This window comes from Phyllopteryx taeniolatus, chromosome 9, assembly GCF_024500385.1.
Source record: "Phyllopteryx taeniolatus isolate TA_2022b chromosome 9, UOR_Ptae_1.2, whole genome shotgun sequence".
Taxonomy (NCBI): domain Eukaryota; kingdom Metazoa; phylum Chordata; class Actinopteri; order Syngnathiformes; family Syngnathidae; genus Phyllopteryx; species Phyllopteryx taeniolatus.
In genome coordinates this window covers 6,891,239-6,914,851 of record NC_084510.1, presented here as the reverse complement: position 1 = coordinate 6,914,851, position 23,613 = coordinate 6,891,239, and the positions used below count along the sequence as shown (strand labels likewise).

The window sequence follows — 23,613 nt, the reverse complement described above, 5'->3', positions numbered from 1 at the left end:
GCTGGAGCCTATCCCAGCTGTCATCGGGCAGGAGGCGGGGTACACCCTGAACTGGTTGCCAGCCAATCGCAGGGCACATCGAAACAAACAACCATTCGCACTCACAGTCATGCCTACGGGCAATTTAGAGTCTCCAATTAATGCATGTTTTTGGGATGTGGGAGGAAACCGGAGTGCCCGGAGAAAACCCACGCAGGCACGGGGAGAACATGCAAACTCCACACAGGCGGGGCCGGGGATTGAACCCGGGTCCTCAGAACTGTGAGGCTGACGCTCTAACCAGTCGTCCACCGTGCCGCCGCAACTCACATATCGATTTATATTCACATATAAAAGAGGCCTGGGTCGGATTTGAAAAAATTTGAATTGTCCTGTTCACATTGACATGAAAAAAAACAGACACAACAATACATCAATGCATCAATACATACAAAATCAAACTACATACATAGAAACGAAATTTAATTAATAAAAAAACAAAAATAAACAAAACTCTAACCACTCACTTAAAAAGTACTTCTACTTTAAGTACATTTAAGGTGGGAAAATTACTTTTGATACTTAGATTTAACCAGATTATTTTAAGATTTGTACTCAAGTAATATTCTACAATGTGTCTTTAACTTCTACCATTTATTTTCTGTTAAGACACTTTTACTTTGACTCAAGTGTTGCTTTCAGGTACTTCATACAAGACTGCTTTCAGGTCTATGTGTGTTTGCTCTTTTTCAAATGTGATAAAACAACAACCCTTTCTGAATTTTGCACAAATGTATTTATTTGAATTGAAGAATAGGTGGCTTTTTTTGGTTTTTATTTGAAAATGTTGATTCTCTAGAGAGGCTGCTTCACTATAAAGTTCTGCCCAAGTTTTCCATATGATTAAATAGTTTTACAACAAACCTCCCTTTGGCAGTTTCACTCCAGTAAGGCAATTGAGGCCAGCAACTTTTGGATTTTTGTTTTCATTTTCACTGATATATTTACTTGAATGATGTTGTATTTATCCATGCATATCCATACCTTATTATCTCTCCTTTTTTCTATACCACTTGTCCATATTAAGGTCACAGGTTAACTGGAGGCTATCCCAGCTGACATTGTGTGAGAGGTGGCGTACAATCCGGAGAGGTCACCTGTTAGTGGCAAGGCACATACAGACAAACAAGCATTCACACTCACATTGAGACTTATGGACAATCTTAGAATCTTCAATGAACCTAACCTGCATGTTTTTGGAATGTGGGAGGAAGCTGGCGTACCCGGAGAAAACCCACACAAACCCACTACATACAGGATGGCCAGAGCTGAGATTAGAACCCCACCCCTAAGAACTCTGAGGCAGACATACTGACCACTGTACTACTGTGTTACCGTACTAAATACACTGTACCTCATTATTACAAAAATATTTGAATGAATACTACAACAGTTGCAAATATTTACAGTGGTAGCATTAAATTGCTCATCAGATGTAGTCTTGGTCTCTCTGATATGATGAGAGGCATCTCGATTGTCCCTCCTCTACAGTGATGCATGACAAGTTGGGTAGACAGGGACATGTGTGATGAAGTCTTTTCCCAATGAAAGGAACCTAGGCACAAAGAATATGAAATTAGCTTTTTTATAATGTGGGATTTAGGCAAAGATTATGACAATATGTTTTTCAAATTAGTGCTGAGATGGCTTTTATAAAAGAAAATCACGACACTGCCAAAAAGTCGGTAAAAAGGTATTTCATGCTTGACTCGAGAAAGTATCTTGAGATAGTCTCACAGTGTGGCTCATGGGGTGACAGTCATCTCCTTCCGCTCCCATCGGTGTGCACATACGCAGGCTATGAATCCACAAACTCACCGCACAGCACATTCCTCCTCCACACTGGGAGTCCTTCTCACATGCCTAGACACACACACAAACACACTGATGGATAGATGTGCGTGCAACATTATAATGGGATACCCTTTTGTTAACTCTTGACCTCATTTATTTGTACAATTTGAAATTTCATGAGGTTGAATACTAGGATTTTACATAATACCAACTTCAATAACTGAAAAATTGTCATTTGCTCCATATTTTTATTACCTGCTATTTGCTGTGTTGCATTACAATTATCATAGTGATTTCTCAGTTCAGTGAGTGAGAAATAGTGTATGTAATAATAATAATAATAATATATTTGTCCGTCACATCATGCAACATAACATTGCAAACAGTTGGTGATTTATTGATTTAAGTCAGACTTAGACTCTGACTTTTGATGAGATGACAGAAATAACACACAGTAATATTTGAATAGTTTTAAGTGCCAGCCGGGAGCAGAAATCACTTTCAAACTGGACAGGTTTGTCGTCATATTACATGATTCCATTTCAGCATTGATTTAATGGGATTTTCGTTGTTGTTGATTTTTTAATATACACACACAGACATATAATATTTATTCACAATAAAAAGTTAAAATTAAATGTACTTTTTTATAATCCTCTTTATAAGTACATAAAAAAAAAAAAAATCAAGCATCAGTAATACCAGTTTAAACAATACCGGAGTTTACATCAAGCACTACACTCCTAAAATATGACCTTAAACATATTTAATTTTACAAAATGTATTAATTAATTCATTTATAAATGATTTAGTTCGCATTAAAAAATTTTGTGGTTCTATTAGACCTGAACACAAAATGTATTCTAAAAATAATTGAATTTGTGACACATTTAAATACTTTAATCTTTTCCTGATTTCCTCTTATTGTCGTTTCCTAATGAGGAGTATCCTTCATGATTGTGAAATCTCTGGCATAAATATGCATGATTCTCATATATTAAGTGGTGCAAGCACTAATTGTGTTTTTCCTCCATCGCTGATGTAGCTGTTTGTTTTGACTTACCCCTGTGATGACCGCTGAAGACCCATGGGACACCAAAAGCAGGAAGAGGAGCAGAAATAAGGACTTCATGATGAAGAGGTGTCTCAGTGCTGCTGTGTCCTTCAAGGTAAAAACTAAAGCTGACAAGGGAGTCAGACTTTGCCACATGCGCATATGTGACTGACTATAGAGAAAAGTGACCTGGTGAACGTTTATAAACCCAGCCCATCATTCAGAATCAATGTGAGTCACTCACATCAGCAGAACTTTTCAAAAGCAAAAAAAAAGAAAAAGAAAAAAAAAAAAAATATATATATATATATATATATATATATATACACACCAATGACAATAGTCATGACTTACCCTATTAAAGCTTCCACTGATAATGAGAAGTGCAAACATGCATTCTGTAACATCAACTCTTGATACGCTCGATGTTTTTTCCTCATTATTACCTTTTCACATTCCAAGGCCAAAGCTTTTTTTTTTCATCCTTTCACTTTCACAACACTCATAATGAGAGTACCTTCATTTTCAACTATAGACATGAATGTAAGATGACATTTCTGTATATTATTGTTGCATTCACAGAGCAGTAACACTCCGCTCTGAATGTATTGGAACAGTGAGGCAAATTCCTTTATATTTGGGCTTGACAAAAGAGGAAAGAAAATGGTCAACAGTTCAGCCTTTATTTAAATATATTTACATCTGGATGAGCTACAAAACTCAGAATGAATTGAACTGAACTGAAAAACTTAACACGGCACGGTGACCGACTGGTTAGAGCGTCTGCCTCACAGTTCTGAGGACCGGGGTTCAATCCCCGGCCCCACCTGTGTGGAGTTTGTATGTTCTCCCTGTGCCTGTGTGGGTTTTCTCCGGGCACTCCGGTTTCCTCCCACATCACAAAAACATGCGTGGTAGGTTGATTGAAGACTCTAAATTTCCCGTAGGTGTGAATGTGAGTGCGAATGGTTGTTTGTTTATGTGTGCCCTGCGATTGGCTGGCAACCAGTTCAGGGTGTACCCCGCCTCCTGCCCGAAGATAGCTGGGATAGGCTCCAACACTCCCGCGACCCTAGTGAGGATAAGCGGCTCAGAAAATGGATGGATGGATGCATGAAAAACTTAACCTGGAGTAAAGCGAATAAAACTTAACATTTAGTATCCAATTCTTTGCTTGCAATAACTGCAACCACCCTGTAAAGCATTTGCATTTTGTGGAGATACATTTTTAAGTACACTGTATATATTTATTTATTTTTCTGGCTTTTCCTGATTATGGAATTCCTTTATTTTTTTGGTCCAAAATAATTATTTTGAAAAACAAACTAATAACACATGATGGTCACTGTAACTTAATATTTTGTTGCGCAACCTTTTGAATCACTGCAATCAAATGATTTATCTCACCCTGAAATTCTTGGTGTCATGGTATGATGGTATTAATTTTTACCTGGATCCAGAAGCAGGCGGAGGCTGAAGAAGTTTGTGGAGAATGGTTTATAGAGAAGAGATTGGTAGGTGGATCCTTGAGGCGTACTGGCGGGTCGTCAAGACAGGGAACATGCGGCAGGCGCTGGCGTGAGCAGGTGGATGGCTTGGTGGCGTGGTGGAAGCGGTCAGCAAGACGGGGAACATGGAATGAGCACTGAGGACAAGGAAGAACATGGAGGTCAGAAATATTGCGAGGACTGGCGTAACTTACTTGTAAGTTGCAAGCCGGTGTACCACGGGTGAACGTTAATACTCTGGTAGTGGAGTCTTGGATCTGGCAGGCTTAAATGCAGGTGATGATGAAGGCTGATTGACAGCAGGTGCGTGGCCAAGGTGGTGCTGAATACTGGGAAGAGAGAGAGAGAGGGCGAGAGGGGCGCAAAGCGCCACCCTAGCTCAACAAGGGAATTGCAAGTCACGGCTCATGACAGTACGCCCCTCTCAACAGATGCCTCCTGGCGTCCTGCCCGGTTTCCCAGGGTAAGCCGGGTAAAAGTCCCTAATCAGGGAGTCATCGAGAATAAGCTCACGGGAGATCCAGAAGCGTTCTTCCGGACCATATCCCTCCCAGTCCACAAGGAACTGGTAACCTCTGCCCCTGGCCCTCACGTCAAGGATGCACAAAACTGTGAAGGCCGGATGGAAAGCGCAGGTGGAGACAGGCTTGAGGCGTGACACATGGAACGTCTGATTACTCTTAAGAGCTTGTGGAAGTTTTAGTTGAACTGATGTAGGATTGATGATTTTAGTGATCGGGAAGGGCCAATAAAGTGCGGAGTGAGTTTACGGGATTCAGTCTGGAGCGGAAGGTCACGGGAGGAAAGCGAACTGTCTGACCCACCTTGTACTCAGGCATAGGGGAGCGACGAAGGTCCGCGAGCCGTTTATTTCTCTCAGCGGACCGGGTTAAGGCTGCCCTGAGGTCCTTCCAGATGGACTGGACCCTTTGCAGATGATCCCTTACCACGGGAACCGCCACCACATGCTCCTGTTCCCTAAATAATGGCGGTTGGAAACCGTAACAGGCCATGAACGTGGACATACGAGTGGTGGAGCTGGTGAGGAAGTTGTGGGCATATTCTATCCAGGGGAGGAATGTGCTCCCCGAGGTGGGGTTGCGTGCGGTATTCGCAGCGAAGGGCCGGCTCCAGGGACTGATTCGCCCGCTCCGTCTGGCCGTTGGACTGTGGATGGTATCCGGAAGACATGCTGGCTGCTGCGCCCACCGCTTTACAGAACTCCTTCCAAACAACGAGCTTAGGGACGTCAGAGTGTGCGGAATCGGGTACGAACAGTCTGTTAGGAGGTCCGGTTTTGGGATGTGGGTGAGTCTTCTGTCGTCTTTAACCACCTGTTTGATGCCAATGCCTCCACTTCTCCAATGCCCAGATGATGGCCAGCAGCTCTCTGTTGCCAATGTCATAATTCCATTCGGCAGGGACAGATGACAGGAAAATAAAGCACAGGGATAAAGTTTTTGGGAAGTGAGGTCCCGCTGGGAGAGAACGGCTCCAGCCCCTGTGTCCGAAGCGATAACCTGAGCCACTGGGGCCATGATCTGGGACAGCGGGAGAAGGTGTTAGAGGGGGTGAGGGGATCGGGGTTTGCTAGCTGCGATGCTAACAGTACAGCATTTTTGAGCTGGAATGCCATTTTCACTGCCTTCGACAGCAAGCAGTCGTCAGATGAAAGCAGCTGCTTCATACGCAGTTTGGGAGTAGTGTTGTGCTCTGTCAGCTGGTCCCTAATCATCTGGTCTTCCAATCTCCACAGTTTACAGAGGGTCGACAAGCACATCAGCATAGTGCAACATAGTGCTGTACTGACTGGCCTGTCTGCTCCTTTCGCTGGCGTAAAATAATCTGGCAGATTGTTTTGCGCTGTAGAGCGCGAAATGTTCGCCCAGCTACGCAACACAGTCTTCTTACGTTTGCGGGGGTCAGAGAGGATGAGGCACTGGCCCTCGCTGAACAAGTTGTGGATAAGCATCGCGGTTAAAATCATGTATCTGCCTTCGGCTAGTCCGATCACTGCTAGGAACGTCTTCAAAAAAATCATACCAGGAGGACCGCGGGGTGAGGAATGAAGACAGCTGTGTGAAGTGAAGCTCCATCTTTGTCGCCAGTCTTACGTTCTATAATGTATGGGGAACGACTGTGTGAGGATGAGAATTTGTTGTAGCACTACGGTTTACAGCTGTATTCTACATGGGTCTTTATTGACACTGTTAGCTTTAACCAATGTATGCACACTAGTGGTTGCATTCAAGTTTAAATTACGTACTTAATTTACCTGTGGGTGTTGTGAAACAGAATTGACTTCAGAGCAAAGTTGTTTTAGCCTGTTTTGACAGCTACTGTACATACTGAAGATCTATATTATAGGTATACAGTATACCTTGCACTATTATTAAAATGAAATCTTCAGTCATCCATGTGAGCAAAAATGTTACCCTTTAAAAATTCAAACTGTAATTACTGGTCAAATTTGAGAGGAAAACTAACTTACAGTCAAAACCAGATGTTTACATACACTATATAAAAAGACACGGACACCTTTTTTCCTCACTGACATGAAATCATGAAATTTCCCTGTTTTACGTCAATTAGGATTACCAAAATTATTTATATTTGCTAAATACCAGAATAATGACGGAAGGATTTTTAAGGAATATTTCATACCTTTCTTCAAAGTCAGAAGTTTACATGCAGTAAGATTATTATGCCTTTAAACAATTTGGGAAAACCAAGATTAAGATGTCATTTCTTTGGTAGCTTCTGAAAGATAGGTTTACTGTCAACATTTGAGTTTATTAGAGACACACCCGTGGATTTATTTGAACTAGGCACACCTGTAACACACTGCTTCTTTGTGTAAAATCAGGGGGAAATTAATAGAAATCAGCCAAGATATCAGGAAGAGAATTGTGGACTTGCATAAGTCTGGCTCATCCTTGTGTGCATTTTCCAGATGCCTGAAGTTGGCAGTTCATCTCTTCTAACAATTATATGCAAGTATGCACCTATAAGCCGTCATACCGCTCAGGAAGGAGACGGGTTCTGTATCCCAGAGATGACCGTGCATTGGCCCGAAGTGCGCATATTACCCAAAAACAAAAGCAAAAAATGTTGTGAAGATGTTGGCTGAAGCTGTTTGGAGTGTGTCATTAGCTACAGTGAAATGAGAACTGTACTGACATGGTCTGAAAAGCCACTCTGCCAAGAAGAAGCGATTACTCCAGAAGAAACAGAAAAGACAAATTACAGTTTACAAATGCACACAAGGAAAAAGACCTTAATTTTTGGAGACATGTCCTGTCGTGTGGAACGGCAGACCGGTTAGCACATCTGCCTCACAGTTCTGATGACCGGGGTTCAAATCCCGGCCCCGCCGGTGCAGAGTGTGCATGTTCTCCCCATGCCTGTGTGGGTTTTCTCCGGGTACTCCAGTTTCCTCTCACATTCCAAAAACATGCGTGGTTGGTAGATTGAAGTCTCTAAATTGCCCGTAGGTGTGAATGTAAGTGCGAATTGTTGTTTGTTCATATGTGCCCTGTGATTGGCTGGCGACCAGTTCAAGGTGTACCTCGCCTCTCGCCCGAAGATAGCTGGGATAGGCTCCAGCACGCCCGTGACCCTAGTGAGGATAAGCGGTAAAGAAAATGAATGGATGGATGGATGTCCTGTCTTCTGACGAAATAAAATCCAACTGTTTGGCCATAATGACCGATCATTACGTTTGGAGGAAAAAGAGGGAAGCACCATCCCAACTTTGAAACACAGGGGTGGCAGTATCGTGTTGAGGGGTTGTTTTACTACAGGACAGACTGGTGCACTTCACAAAATAGATCGAATCATGAGGAAAGAACATTATCTGGTAATATTGAAGTAACATCTCAAGACATCAGCTAGGACGTTAAAGCTTGGGGACAAATGGGTCTTCCAGATGGACGACCCAAAGCATACTGCCAAACTGGTTAGAAAGTGGCTTAAGGATAGAAAAGTCAATGTTTTGGAGTGGCCATCACAAAGCCCTGATCTCAATCCTATTGAAATTTATGGCCAGACCTGAAAAGGCATGTTCAAGCTAGGTGGCCTACAAACTTGGCTGAGTCACATCAGTTCTGTAAGTAGGAATCGGCCAAAATTCCTGGCAGCTATTGTGAGAAGCTTGTGGAAGGATATCCAAAAGGTTTGACCCAAGTCATTCAGTTTAAAGTGGTACCAAATCCTAAAGAAATGTACTGTATGTAACTTCTGACTTTGAAGAAAGTCATGAAAAATTGTCAAAAAAAATCCTTCTCTATTCTTGCATCTAGCAAATAGAAATAATTTAAGTTATTCTAATTGACCTGAAACACCAAAGGTTTAGTCTTATTTAATGTCAGAGAGTGAGGAAAAAAAGTTTTATATAGTTTTTTATAAACGTCTGTTTTCAACTGTATATATGCAAGTTGAGTGTAGTTTGATATTGCTTTATTTTCTAGTGAAAGGAATGACGATTTTTTTTTAAATTGCTGCCCACATCTTATTGTCATGTTAGTATATAGCAGCATTCTTACAAGATGAAGAAATAGCATTGGACATCGAAAAAGATGAAGGACATGAGAGCAGCTGCAGAGCAAACAACACGGAATAAATTCTCTGATCCATTGAGTGAGTTGAAAGTTCAATGATAAGTGAGAAACATTTTCCTTCTGGGGCTGTTTTTTCCATCCCAAACAACATGGCATTTTGGTGTAAGTGTGACTGTATCGCCTGTCTCAATATAGCTATAGATAATAGTTGGATGAAAAATGTCAACGATTTAAGGTCAAACATTCTTAGAATCCTTCCTAATTTAATTCATATCAGTTTCTATCACAGTGTTGACTTCATCATAACATGTACAAATTACCTTTTGGGGACACTTTGTTTGACTTCGATCATACTGAACTCGAAATAAGTCTAAATTTTTTCCATCACAGGCAGAGTACAAGGTCACAGCTAATGCATTCTTTCGTCCTTCCTCTCATGTTTATTTTCCACAAAGGCATCCTCAAGCTGCGCTCCCTTATTCATACCTCAGTCCTATGTGACAATTCAACCAGCATGATTTCACCATACTCCAGAAGGACTCATTACTTATAAGAGTGGTTCGATTAGCAACTGTCCACTATGTATGTGACTGTGATAATGCAAACACAACATAATGTATACACTCAGCAAAGTTGAGTGATTTTAATACATACATACACATACATAATACATTTGTGTTGGTCATAGTTTCTGAATCAGTTTTAATTTCCAAAAGTATATTCTTTTACTAAAAACTAAAACAAATCATGTACAAACCTATACACTGTGATTTATAGAAACCCACATACCATAGTCACGGAATCAGGATTACTTTTGCATTGGGTACAATGGGTACAACATCAAGTGTGAAATTAAATAAATATGGCCCTGATTTACTAAGAGCAAAATTGTGTTGTGGCCGAACGTGACTGTGGGCCATTGTAAAAAATTACAGTTGGCGACTCTTCGTTGCAAACCAAGCGATTAAGGTTTAAGGCTCCACATACACAAAACTGGAGTGTTATTTTTCGTTGGACCACAATAACATGGCATGATTGTCAAGGAAGAAGTGGATTACCACAAAGAGCGTATAATAAAGCAGAGGGTGTGGATAATTTAAGAGGCTGTTGGCCAGGGCCAGTTGACTCATTAGGTGATATAGACGAATGCTAAGGGCAGCGTGGTTATTTTTATTTTGTATTTTTTTTTTGGGGGGTGGGGGGGTTACAAAAGCAGGGAAAAAAATACACCTTTACTATACTGTGATTACAATGTATTACTTTCTTTGTATGTATGTATTACTTGGGTTGTTCCCAACATCTGGTGAAATTTTTATGTCAATAGGACCTTTGGAATTATATTTATTGAGAAAAATGGCGACGTGTTAAATACTTATTTCAGCCGCTGTAGGTCAGATTATTGTTGGGATTCGAAAGAACAATCAAGCCTTGAAAAAAAACTAGGAAATGCGAGAGATTTGATTGCACTTCCTCATTGAGTGTCAACGTCGGTCGCATATGCAGACATGTCGGGTGAGCCGGGACACACATAAACAGTAAATGCACGTATCCTACTGTACAAGGCAGCACTTGAACGGAACGTGGGTGAAAGTGGTGAGAAGTGTCCTTTTGATTGTTATTTAGGACAATAGAACCCATTAGCAAATGTGTGGTTTGAGTTATTATCACCAACGTTATTATTATTGTTTTTATGAATGGCGGTTGTTCCAATATGTTGTGCATCTTGGGTAAAAGATGAGTGTTTGACATGTTTACAATGGCTGATCCTGAATTATTTGTGTGTACATATGGTCTGAGGAGCTTCTACATTTGTTCGCTTAGTATGAACGAAACAAGTACGAACACATTGATAAATCACAGATTTGTGCGTCAAACGTTTGTACGCACGATTTAAGCACAAATCTGCGAGGAAAGCATGGTGAGTAAATAAGGCACTTTGAGTCCAAGTGGACTGTGCTTTGTGCCTCCATTACTGAGGTGGCCGACGTTGGTCAGTGCCTGTCATGGCGGTAATCACTGAACGCGTTGGTGGACACTAGTGGTGAGGGATTCCATCAAATTGAAGAGTCCTCTCAGACATTTTTGGCACTTTGAAATGAGATCATGCCCAAAGTGGAGGAGGTCAAATATTTGGGGGTCTTTTTCACAGGTGAGGGAAGAAAATGGAGCAGGAAATCGATCGGTGCATTGGTGCAGTGTCAGCAGAGAATGGACTCAGCTTCGGTTGTGAAGAAGGTGCTGAGCCGAAACGCACACATTTACACGTTGACCTACAGTATGTTCCCACCCAACCCAATGGTCACGAGATGTGCACATGTTTTGCGCCGTGACTGAACGTGACGTGAAGCTTGATGTGAGAATTGTGACCGAACATGGCAAAATGGGACTAAACACACATCAAAGGCGGAAGAATGTGACACAACTTGAAAAGAAAATACGATACCAGGGAATACAGAAGCTTCCAGTTCCACCCCGGCCCACTATCTATCGGATTTAGTTGCGTTCACCACATTTTACTATGGCTAACTAGGTTTCTCATCCGCACTTAGACTGCTGTGGCAACTATTGATGGTTTTAAAATCTCACCAGGCATTCAAAGCAATCATGGACTGTTTTTTTTAATTTTTTTAATAGCCCCTCTGTCCATTTTAAATGAGGTCCTTGAGCACAAACGTTTTCCCACCTCTGGAATAAGTGGTATAGAAAATGGGTGGATGGATAAGTAAGGGATACTGATTTTAAATATTGTGAAGACTTGGTTGCATCTTTTCCCACTCATTTTTGAAGCACTGATATAACACAGAGTGACGGAAAAAACCAAAAAACTTGAATATGTCCAAAGGGGAAATGTAGCTGCTTTGTCAGGAGTCTCCAAGTGAACTTGTAGTTTGCATGCCAAATGTGCCAATTTGACAAAAGACAGAATAAATAATACCAAAGGGAACTTTTGAGTGATGTATTATTTATGGCTATGAGTAAAATCACACGTCATACTTTTTGACTATAACAGGGTAAGTCTTCTGCAGCCATCACTCTGCATCAATTCATCCATCTTTTTCCTACACTCTACCCCTTATCCTGATCAGGGTTGCGTGGAGCAGCAATCTATCCACGCAGACTAAAAGGTCGACTACACTATGGATTGGTCATCAGTCAATCATAGGGCATTTGTTTGTAAATAGAACTACTGTGATTGTATATACTGTACAGTAAATCCTCCGCTGATTTGCAAACACTATACATGAACTGACATACTCGTGAGTTTTTCTATGGAACATAACGAAAAATAATTGTACCTACTACAGTATATCTGCATGTTTGTGTTCTGTCACAGTCTAAGACGCCCCCCAAATGCCCTGCTTCTTCTAAACACCATGTATAAGCTCATAACGTAATAACTGACCAATAACTTAATAAGTCCTGAACCTCACAAGATTTCTTTGGTTGAGTGATGTGACTCCTAATGGGTGGGCACATAGTCCAGAAACCTGCCAAAACTGTTTCCGTAACATGTCCTCTTTAAGATCAGATGCATCACATTGAGTTGCCTTCCACTTATTGGTTGCATGCAATCTAAAAATTTCAGTTTTCAGCCAAAATGACATTCAAGTTTGACAGACTGTAAACACAAGTACAAATGATGCTCCTCAATTCAATTTGAGGACTGCCTAATATCCATCAAGCAAGAATAGGTCTTGATGAATCTATACCAGACTACGTGGCAAATGACAATTGATAAAACAAGCAGCAAACTGACTCGTAGAACCACAGAGACCTGCAAATATTTATTATTATGTTATTTTATATGAATACATATTGATACTAAAATATAGTTTCAGATGCCTGTCCTGTCTTGCCCTAATGTTAAACGATATTTTGCTGTAAAATAACCAGTAATATACAGACATGCAACTGTTTGTTTTTATTTAATTTGTTGTGCATGTTTTGCATGTAATCTGTTTATACCCTAGTGAGGATAAGCGGAACGCAAGGTGAATGAATTAATATATATATATATATATATATATATATATATATATTGCCCATGTACTGTATCTGTGATATTGGGAAATAGAGAATAAGAAGAGAAGAAAGTAAAGGTAATAGGTTGGCAACATTACTGATGAACATAAATAAAAGTGCACAGATGACGCACACCGCATCAAATAGAAGTATTTATTTATTTATTATTATAATAGCAACCTGACCTTGCCAAACAACAGTGGTCTTCCCCCATATGTGCACCGTTGTGTGGACAATAATACAAGCTCTTACAAAATCGAAGAAGAAGAATCACTTCCACATATGTACCGATGTTTACTGAGTGTTGCTGGAGCCGGGAGCAAATGGCAAATTAGTTCCTAAAAAAAAAAAAAAAAAAAAAAAGACTTCGAAAATACTTCTTGCTGTCTTGGGAACCCACTTTTGTACAAAAATTTACATCGGGTAAGACATGGCGCCACCTTCTGTACCTTCTCAATTCACGCAATTCAGCTTTCCCCACACACGAAGAGTTTTGGTCATAAATATTAAACACATTCATTATTTAAAATTGTTAGCCCCAACCTGTCTCGGACCCCAAAATAAGAGCAAATTCACTCTTAACACACCTCAGACCTGAGGATAATCATACAGGGTAATCGTATAAGATGTAAGATTTTCTAGTATTTGACGTGCTTGGTCGGCAAGGGGCAAAAAATCAGGACAAAAACAGCCCGATTGTCTTTATGTGTGTACCGGGCCTATCGCTGGCCGGCTGACTAGCGGGTTGAATCCATCCTTTTCAACAAGAGGAGCAACATGATACCTGTTTCACAGATGTGGTTGGACAAGCTAACAAGGCACCAAAAAGGGCACAAAACTTCCATAGAAAGAAAAAACGAAAGGCAGGCAGCACTGAATCTTAAACTGGCTGCAATTTCTAAAACACCACACCAAAAGAAAGGAGACCACCTCCAATGTAACCAGGGTAAACGGACATGTATTTTATTTATCAAGTAGAAAGATGTCTTGCTTTTTCATTTATTTCTGAATCACCCTCAGATGGCTCCTGTGAGAGCTGTGCCATTAACATGCATGAGGTGGGTGGCCGCTGCTTCCAATGTGCAGTGGTGGTCTGGCAGGCTGCGTCAGACCCCATCGCAGCTCAGCCAGTCAGAAAGCAGCGATGTGCATGGGGCTGTTTGGGGGAGAAAGCAACATAGAAACATGGATTTCACTCCATGCAACAGATGCCCAATTACCATAAACCCTATAATTAGAATGAGGTGGACGAAATGTAAAGAGCCAGCTGCCGTTGCCCATCTCAGACTGTGTGAAATCTCCTTCATATTGATGTGACATTTTAGTAACGTCACCTGTTGAAGATGGCAACGATGACACTCGTGCCAATATTTACTTTCTATCAAAGTGTACTGTGAAATAAAACCTATGAGAGAACATTTACCCAAAAAACATTTTTTCTGGAAAAAAAATCACCATCAGCAGCAAACCTTGGGAGATGTTTATCTCAGTGAGCATTCTAAAGGATATGTTTTTCCTTGTCTTTTATTTTTTTTTAAACGTTATTTGCGATTACGCCACAAGAGGGTAACAGTGGTTCCATCCATCCATCCATTTTCTGTACCGATTATCCTCACAAGGGCCTATCCCATCTATCTTCGGGCGAGAGGTGGGGTACACCCCGAACTGGTCGCCAGTCAATCGCAGGGCAACCATTCGCACTCACATTCACACCTACGGGCAATTTAGAGTCTCCAATTAATGCATATTTTTGGGATGTGGGAGGAAACCGGAGTGCCCGGAGAAAACCCACGCAGTCATGGGGAGAACATGCAAACTCCACACAGGCGGGGCCGGGATTTGAACCCCAGTCTTCAGGACTGTGAGGCAGATGTGCTAACCAATTATTCACCGTGCTGAGTGTTAATTGAATTAAAGTTAAATTAAGACTCAGACACAGCCACAAATGCTGCATTTTGCCATAACTGGCAAAGTTAGTTTTTTTTATACATTAAAAAAAAAAAAAAAAGTTTAACATATGAGGCTAATCGAGTGCATGTTCTCACCCTGGAGCGCTGTAATGATTGCAAAGGTGTGCATATTGACCAGCATGACAGACTTGGTTTGTATTATGCAGGTCAAGTTAATTTCCAGAAGAAGGACATAAATCTTTGTTCCAGGTAAGGAGCAATAATGAAGACGAACTAGCAGCTGATTGCATGCCCCAAAAAGCTATCAGCTCCGAAGCAAAGAGCAAAGCAGGCTTCTCTTGTGACTTGGCAGCTGTTTACTTTAACCTCCAGATCAGTTATTTACCTGCTGTTCTGAATAACCATTAGTCTGTGCAACGAATGAGACATCCATAAGAGAAGCAACGCCTGAGGTGAGACAACTCATTTGGCATGTTACGGTATATTAATTGAAGACTCCAAATTGTCCATAAGTGGGAATTTGAGTGTGAATGGATGTTTGTTTGTATGTGCCCTGTGATTGGCTGGCGACCACTTCAGGGTAGGATAGGCTGCGTCTCAAACGTGACTCCAGTAAGGACAAACCCGATAGAAAATGGATGGATGTCTCCTCCTAAAATGTTAATGACATGCTTTGGTCTAAATACCTAAAGTATCTAGAATTACAGTACATTTACCACTCTGTCTCAACAGCCTTGTTAGAGCAGTCCGTTTTGAATGGGCTGTCCTGACTCTTGCGAATTAGCCACCGCTCAGCCTCGAAAATGTACATTTGAATCATTACTTGCAATAATTCCATCCCTTGTGTACAGAGGTTGACTTTAATTCTGCAAGCTTTATTTTACCACTCAGCCCAAAGGTGCAACATCTATGATGTTCATTTTTTTCTTTCTTAATAATTAATAATAATGATTGAATTTGAAACGTGGACGCCACCATGAAAGCACAGAGTTGGCATAGCGAGAGCATCTCAAAGTGAGCGATCAATCTGGCACGTTTTTCATATTCATGAATTGGGGCTTGGCGTGGTCATGACTTGCACTGGCACTGACAATGAGGTACTGATGTAATTTCAATGCAGTTTGGGGTTTTAGCCTTGCCCTTCATGGAGAATGCCAATTTGATGGATGGCTAAGGAGGGAATGCTTACATTTTTGTGTGGAAGAAAAAATGCCTGTTGGCTGCTGAATTTTTGCTTTCAGCCCACACAAATTGGTGAACTGCTTCCATCTTTGCCTAAATTACTGAGGCTGTTAGAGGCACAACTATGAAACGCTCTTCCACAGAAGGTACATAATCAACCTGTGTACTGTATCCACTTTTTGTGACATTTTTGTTTGGTGGTCTGTCATGAGATTTTTTTTTCTCAAGTAAAATATGTGCCTCCTTGGCCCAATAAAGGTTTAGGGCAGAAGAGAAGTGTTTGTTTGTTTCACAGTACACCCCCTGATTTATTTATGTGAAGTTTGCTTTCAGTGTTACTAGTGAGGTTATGTTATGCTGTTCATTGTATATGTGTACATTATTTAATAACAAATATATGTGCTTATCCATCGACCTGTTTTTGGGGCGGCTATAGGGGGCCCCAAGGGGTCTAGAAACAACATCACCAACAGTAGCATCATCCCCTCCACCCCTGACAACTCACTTCAAGACCTAATGGACTGGGGCCAGGGGACATCCTAAGTTTTATTGCTAAAGAAATGGCAGTCTACACTACAGGAACTGATTTATTTCGGGCTTGCATGTTTCCTGGAGCGCAGCACTGGATTATTTTTTTTTTTTTTTTTTTTTTGAACTGCTCTTAAACCACAAGATGGTGCAATTGGAATAAGAATGGAAGACGACGCTTCCTCAACATTCACATGTCACTTTGGAGACAGGAAATTGAGACAAAATGTTATCACTGTCTGACGAATACGAAAAACAAAACAACAAAAGTCATTTTTTATTTTTTTTTAATGAAAAAAAAAAAAAAAAAAAAAGAAAATTTAGAGTCATGCTTCTCGCTGGACAGTGAGGGTATGCAATTCAAATGAAATAAATTACACTGTTCAACAACAAATTTATTGTCAGATTTTTTATTTATTTTTTAGCTGATTTAGAACAATTCTGACGTGCTGAATCGAAATATCACATTGGTTTTACTCAATGAGGTCAACCTTTTCAACTATGGTCACATGTTTTTGTTGACATGTACGGGTATTTTCTCTTTAGCGGTTCCAATAAGCGGAGGTTCCAGCCCTGAATTTTGAACAATGATGACGCAACATTCAATTTACAGGAACCTTCATTACTTAAACTGTTAACAACTTGGCATAAAAACCTGACCTGAACAAGTAAAACAGATGCCATTTTTGGATTCAACGATGCTAAATTGTCCTAAACCGGTTGATAAAACATAGACAACTGGCTTTTTTTTTTGTAACCTAGTTTTTATCAAGTCACTGTACACCCACTAACTCTAGAGGAGGAGATAGAGGAGTAAGTCAAAGAGTTTAATGGTTTATCTGCTGGCCGCCTGCCTGTTTCCACGGCAGCGGCAGCGGAATGAGTGGAGCACAGCCTGTTTTCACATTCATAGAAATGCTATCCATCAATTCCTAAGAACGGACATTGAGTTCCAACGCTGATGAAATATATGAGAGGGGCACAGGCTGCTTCTATCTTTAAGCCAGCAGACAGCCGCATAACTTCGCCTGTTGTGCTTGTGGGCCAGTGTGGAAAGATGGAGCCAGGTGATGTTAGGGCTCAGCTTGTGTCTCCTGCATTTCAATCAGGCCACGAAGGAAGAGGCCGTTTGTTTAGTTGAGATTTCGAGCTGAGAAAAACAAAGCTTTGCTGCAGCATTCCATTCAGTAAATATATATGTTGCACCCCTAAATCTCCTCTCTGTACAACAACAAAAATGGTGTCATACACACATTGGCAAGTCGCAGCGAACACATTAATGATTCACTGGCTGGCTGACTGCGAGGGGCCCGTGGTTCTCTGCAGGAGAGATGCTCAATATGCAGCATCAGGAGTGCCAGTTGGCAGCAGCACGCCATGCCGCTCACATGCCTTGTAGTTTACTGATGTCTTCGGAATGGAACATCCCGTGTGCTCCCATTCTTCCACCCCCACTTATGAATCCAGACACCCAAAGCCTGAAGTAAGACGCTGCACTCCATTTCCTCTCCACATCTCATTATGCTCCCTGCTGCAGAGGAGAGAGCTTTTCACCGCGACTCATAAGGCTCGCAAAATAATCACGCAGCAGCAGCAGCCAAGGCACAATCACGCCAATGCACAGCAAGCCCTCACTTGTGGATTTAATATCACAGCAGAAGCACCTTTATTTTCCCCCCACGTCACTTTGGGTTTCCCATATCCTCGCTCTTTTCCTTCGTTATCTTCATGATCAGTCACTGTACAGGAGCACTGCACAGCTGTAACAGCTGCGGATGCTTCACCGCTGTGCTCCCCGTCTGTGACGATCACACAATCAGAGGGGAACTTGCACAGATAAACAGTGGGGTGTCACAAGAAATTTCACAGGCAAGACACAGACGAAATTTCGGCGCTACATAGCAGATTGCATTAACAACCAATAATGTCGGCTGCATGCAAGGACAACTATTGTAGTCTATGTGCTTTTTAAATATTTTGGGCTCTATTTTCATAAATGGCAGATCTTTTGTGCAAACGCAAGGCTCGCTGTGCATGTTTGCCAATTGGGCACACTGACCTGCGACAAGCTGGGCGTACCGGCGCAATGAGGGCGTGTCCTTGGACGTGAGGCCAGCGCAGGTGACAATTTGGTGGCAGATTGGCGGTCTAAACTTACATCTGCTGGGACCACATCTAAATGTGGCACAGTAGGTCAAACCACTGGTCTAACGTGATTTTGTGGAATTTTTGGATCCGTGGTCATCATGTGTGGTGGATGTCAGACGTAATCCATACATAAATACAGTTATGTGAACAGCGGGCATCAAACGCTCTGAATCGTTGTAGAAATCAATTCATTGGATTTTAAAATTATCCCAGTGGCCGGCACTGTTTTTTTTTTTTTTTGGGGGGGGGGTCTCAAAGTGGCCATTTGACGGCGCAGATATTTGTGATTTTCTTTTGCTTCATCCGCCCGTGGAGGTCTGCTTCCAGTTCTGAATAAACATACTTTATTTGCTTCAACCTCTCGGACTTGAGCAAATCAGCTTCTTCTTCTGCCATTTCAAAGACGGTCAGTGCGCTTCTAGCGTGCCGCATGCATTTAAAAGAAAGCGCTGACGTCCCTCTTTTAAATGTGCTGGGGTGCGCTGGTCCACGAAATTACCAACACCAGGTCTAACAACCGCCTCCACTCAGAATTATACCTCGCATCCCGCCAGATTGACGGCAGTCACGAAAATAGAGCGCGCGACATCCATGGTTTCTAAACTGTAGCTTTTGTCCTCATTTTGGTGACGAGAGCGCTGGAGCTTAGTCCAGCTGACTTTGGGCAAGAGGCTGGGAATTCTGGACCGAAAATTCGGAGTCATCAATGCAACGTATCGAGAATTTCCAGCAGAAAGGTCAGATGTCATAATAGTTTCCGCTGTCAATATGTTACAAGCTACCGTGACACCATCTGACTGAAAGCAACCTGTCGTTGAAGGTGTGATAACCTGCGGTTGTATTCAATAGTTCGGTTATTATAGCACCTTTTGAGGTCACAATAACATCAAAAAGCTTTTACTATTCAAAGACGAGGCGAAAGCTCCTCAATCTAAATCTACACTGAGTTAGTATAAAAATATGCTTGTGGATAAGAGCGGGAGGACAAGCAGTTGATGTGCACTGGTTGTTACAGTCCCGTTATGCGAATTGCAATCACTTCAGGTGTTTCTGAAGTCCGAGTGAATGAGGATTTTTATAAAAACATCGTGGTCTGCGCTTTTCCCTGCTGTGAAATTGTAAGTGATATGCCGTACAATAAAATGGATGGCTTGATGCTTTTCTTTCCCCTGTCGTTGTCATTTGTTGTCTTTGAGTTCCAGTTTATTGTCGGCGCACCAGACAATAATTGTCACTTTAACCGAGACGGGAAACAATAGAGTTGTTAGTGGCGCGAGATTAGAAGGAGTGACCTTTTTTTGACGAGTCACAGCAACGGCCATCCGGGTGTTGTTTCCAAGTCTTGGATTCAACACTTCATTATCTAATCTTTGCCTCAAACACACGCTCGCTGTGTTCTTGCGCTGGAAAGTCATCTTGTTGATGCAGCAGGGAGCTTTTAGGAGGAACACTTTGACCTCAGAATGGATTCCATTTTACCTGCCAGAAGTAACAATTGACAGTCCAGGGTCAGCCAAATGAATGAGTTTGTGTTTAGCCTTCCTCAGTGCTTGGCTAAGCACTCAGTTTTTTTTTTGGTTTTTTTTTCTGGAGGGCTCCCAAATGGAAACCCACATTTGGAGTCAGACCAAATTGTCAGCCTTTCCGCACGGGTTTGTGAGTGAGCGATGGCCGCTGCCAGCTTGGATGGAGGCGTCGTCAGGGGACTGTAAGTAGAACAAAGTGTGTACCTAACCTTACAACAGCTTCTTCTCACATTCAAATACTAAAACAACAACGACTAATGTTGACATAAGAGTCAACTGATTTTCTTTGTGTGTTCCAAAAGTGGCCATCTTACAAATGCAAGGTTCAATGTTATCATTTTACTGTTCATCCATGGCGACATACATGGATGGATTTTTGCAATAAAAAAAAACGGTTCCTTGGTTCAATAAAGGTTGGGAAGCACCGATCAAGCTTTTTATCACACAATTGTGTTCTACCATTTATGCTCAATATGGAATACTTGTGCGTGTTTTCCTTTCCAAAAGATGCATTGTTCAGTGTTTAGACGGGACCAATAACACGTGAGCTGGAACCGCTTTGTACAAGAAACATTCCGCAAAGGAAAAACTTTCTGTAGCTTTAGTTCTTATGACCATCGGTTGAGAGATCCATCAGCAAATGAGGAGGGCCCGCCATGGATTGGTCACCAGCCAATCACAGGGCAGATATACCGTTAAACAAATAACCACTCCAAATGGGCAATATGGAAGCGTCGAGTCACCTAACATGCATGCTTCCGGAATGCCGGAGGAAGTACCCGCCGGAAAAAAAACCCACACAAGCTTCAGGAAGATGGCGCAAATTTCAAGAGGGCCTGAACCAAGATTTCAACCTCTCAACCTGCCCCAACACAACTTCAGTTTGCATAGCTCCGATCAAGTAGACAGAAAGTAGGAATTAACATCACTGCCTGTCACAGTGGGACTTCTCGGTTCGCACCCACGACTGTGGTGCCCTTGAGCGAGACACCGAAACCCGAATACAGCAAGTCGCCCCCCCCCGCTCCAGTGTGTGCTTCATGACTGTGATGGGTTCAATGCACAATGGACACATTTCCTGTTATCCTTGGCATAAGTAACGAGAAGGAGTGTTTATTCCATTATTTGGATGACTTACGAACAGTGCGTACAGTAGATATGATGATTTCATGATTGCGACTCCCTTTCATCTGCTTCTCGCCTTCCTCCCCGCCACCAGTAGGCTGCGAAAGCACCGTTATCAAGAGCTCCTATTAAATGGATATTCAAATCCCTCACAGTTTAGTCTTGTTAATAATTAAACAGGGTGGATATTATACAGCGGCTTACATAAAACATTGCAGTCAGCGAGCAGGTCAAGACTGATTACACACTTTCGAGTTGACAGGCATTTGTTCAGCAGTAATTAGCCAAAAATGATAACCGTTGAGCCAGAACACTCTGGGGGAGCATAAGCTTAGGCAGCGAGACATATACAGTATATATTCTTATTTCTGTGCTTTACTGGCTAGTTTATATCAAAATGGCCTCTGAGTTGGAATAATTGAAAGGGTCATATTCCAACAAATACAACCGGAGGCAGTTATGTTTCATGTAGATGTGTAAAAAGGCGTCAAGAAGCTTCATATTAGAGCGTACGAGCCGCAGGTAAAGCTGCTTAACAAGCCTCTCAAGGTCCAAGGTTCATCAATGATTTACTGCACGGCCGCTCATGTTAACACTACACTTATGCATACTTATTATGTACCACTGAAGCGCACACTCCGCAGGCACGCACAGGCAATTATCCTTTCCAAAACGCACATACACACACGCACACACAGGCTCCTTACCCCGCATCGTTTTGGTAAGCGTCACATAACAACAAAACAAGAAAAGAGTAAATTACGCGGAATTAATCTCCACTATTTCAAGTAACCAGAGATTTGCTTTTTCCGTTTAGCTCTTGTGTTAACTTTAAGTTTTGTGTTGGTTTATACATTGGACTTCATCACAAAAATAATGTACAGTATATATGGGTCCATTATTTGAAAACATTAATATAACCAAGTACATTGTACATGTATTGTCTTTTATGTATCAATATAGGTTAAAATCTATTAAGAGACTAAGGGGTAGGACTAGACATGTTCTTTTGCTTCTTCCCATTCCTTTTGAACATGATACAATTTATTGTTATAGTTCCTATTTTTATACATATTTTCTGTTTTCCTGTTTATATGTTCAAATAAAGCAATCAATCATGCCATGAAACACAATATTTGCAGCAGCTGTTGGAAAAAAAAATCCTCCCACAGACAGACATGAGGCAGAAGAAGGTAAAGTTCTGCGGTGGAGATTTACTGTTCAACTTTATGAGCACTGAGGCTGCAGCTCGATAAATCCTTCATCTTAACGCTTTTATTTGGGGATTTGATCTCTCCAGGCAGACAGCGGCTGCCTTTGATTTCGTTCTGACGCGAGTCGGGTGCTTTGTGTTCGGGCACGCAACTATCTCGTCGACTTCATCAAATGTGTCCGCCACACGCGTGCGACGTGTGAGACAGATATCTGCATGCGGCGGCGATTCGATAAGAAGCGAGTCAAGAGCGTCGAGGCGCTTGCTTCCAATCACGGTGCTGCGATTACATGCTGATGACACACAGCGGGAGGCCACACTTTAATATTCTGCCCACTTGTTTAGAAGATGGTGAATAACAAACAGTGCCTCGTCCTCCCACTTCTTTAACAGCTGTAATTACTCGGCGCATGGGTGGATGGTGGGTGTAGCGTAGCACTACAATTAGGTATGATTTTCCATCATGGATTAATGCATTCAATATGTCCTATTAAATCACCGATTTTAGACAAGGTACAATTTACTACGGAGTATATAATAACAGTTTAGGTGCAGTGGTGGGAAGTAACGAAGTAAAAATACTGTACTGTTACTGTACAAGTACTTAAGTACAGTAACCAAAGTATTTCATTTCTTTTGTTTAACCAGGTAAGGCAAATTGATAAGAGTTTGTCATTTACAATGCCGACCTGGAGGCAAGTTAGCGTTCGGTGTCGTGGCGAAGGACACTTCAACAGTGGACAGTCAGAGCTGGGATTTGAACCACTGACCTTTCGGTTTAGGTAAATTGCAGCGAATCTCCAAATTTGGTGATCTGTAAAACAAATCATAGTTTTTCACATATGACCAAAAAAAAAAAAAAACGTCAAATTTGGATATTATTTTATGGATTAATTATTATTACACTGGCACCAACAGCATCTCCAAGATGATCCCACAAGTGTTCAGTGGGGTTGAGGTCAGGTCATTCCATCTTCTACACTCCCAAATTGTAGAGCTAGTAA

The 23,613-nt window shown here is 41.6% G+C and overlaps 1 protein-coding gene and 2 long non-coding RNA genes across 3 annotated transcripts in view; 1 reads left to right on the top strand and 2 right to left on the bottom strand.

Annotated features, from left to right (window-relative positions):
• The window catches only part of LOC133483370 (uncharacterized), a 24,269-nt gene extending 7,307 nt beyond the window's left edge, over positions 1–16,962 (top strand). Inside the window, exons 2-3 of the long non-coding RNA XR_009790090.1 lie at positions 2,879–3,002; positions 11,104–16,962. This is a non-coding gene — a long non-coding RNA (uncharacterized LOC133483370). The remainder of the gene's footprint in view (positions 1–2,878; positions 3,003–11,103) is intronic.
• Positions 578–2,965, bottom strand: prok2 (prokineticin 2). Its single transcript, XM_061784520.1, has 3 exons — positions 2,897–2,965; positions 1,777–1,902; positions 578–1,594 (listed from the first exon to the last, which is right to left on the bottom strand). Exons 1-3 carry the CDS (start codon positions 2,963–2,965, stop codon positions 1,469–1,471), a joined length of 321 nt encoding a protein of 106 aa, XP_061640504.1. The 3' UTR covers positions 578–1,468.
• On the bottom strand, positions 14,018–23,613 carry LOC133483371 (uncharacterized). The gene is made up of 3 exons (XR_009790091.1): positions 23,514–23,613; positions 23,380–23,423; positions 14,018–14,133 (listed from the first exon to the last, which is right to left on the bottom strand). It is a non-coding gene; the product is annotated as an uncharacterized LOC133483371 (long non-coding RNA).

Coding starts and splice junctions, on each gene's coding strand:
- prok2 (XM_061784520.1), bottom strand. CDS start 2,965: ATGAAGTCCTTATTTCTGCTCCTCTTCCTGCTTTTGGTGTCCCATGGG. Junction 1,903..2,896: donor CTTCAGCGGTCATCACAGGG/GTAAGTCAAAAC, acceptor GTGTGTGTCTAG/GCATGTGAGAAGGACTCCCA. Junction 1,595..1,776: donor GTCACCCCATGAGCCACACT/GTGAGACTATCT, acceptor CTTTGTGCCTAG/GTTCCTTTCATTGGGAAAAG.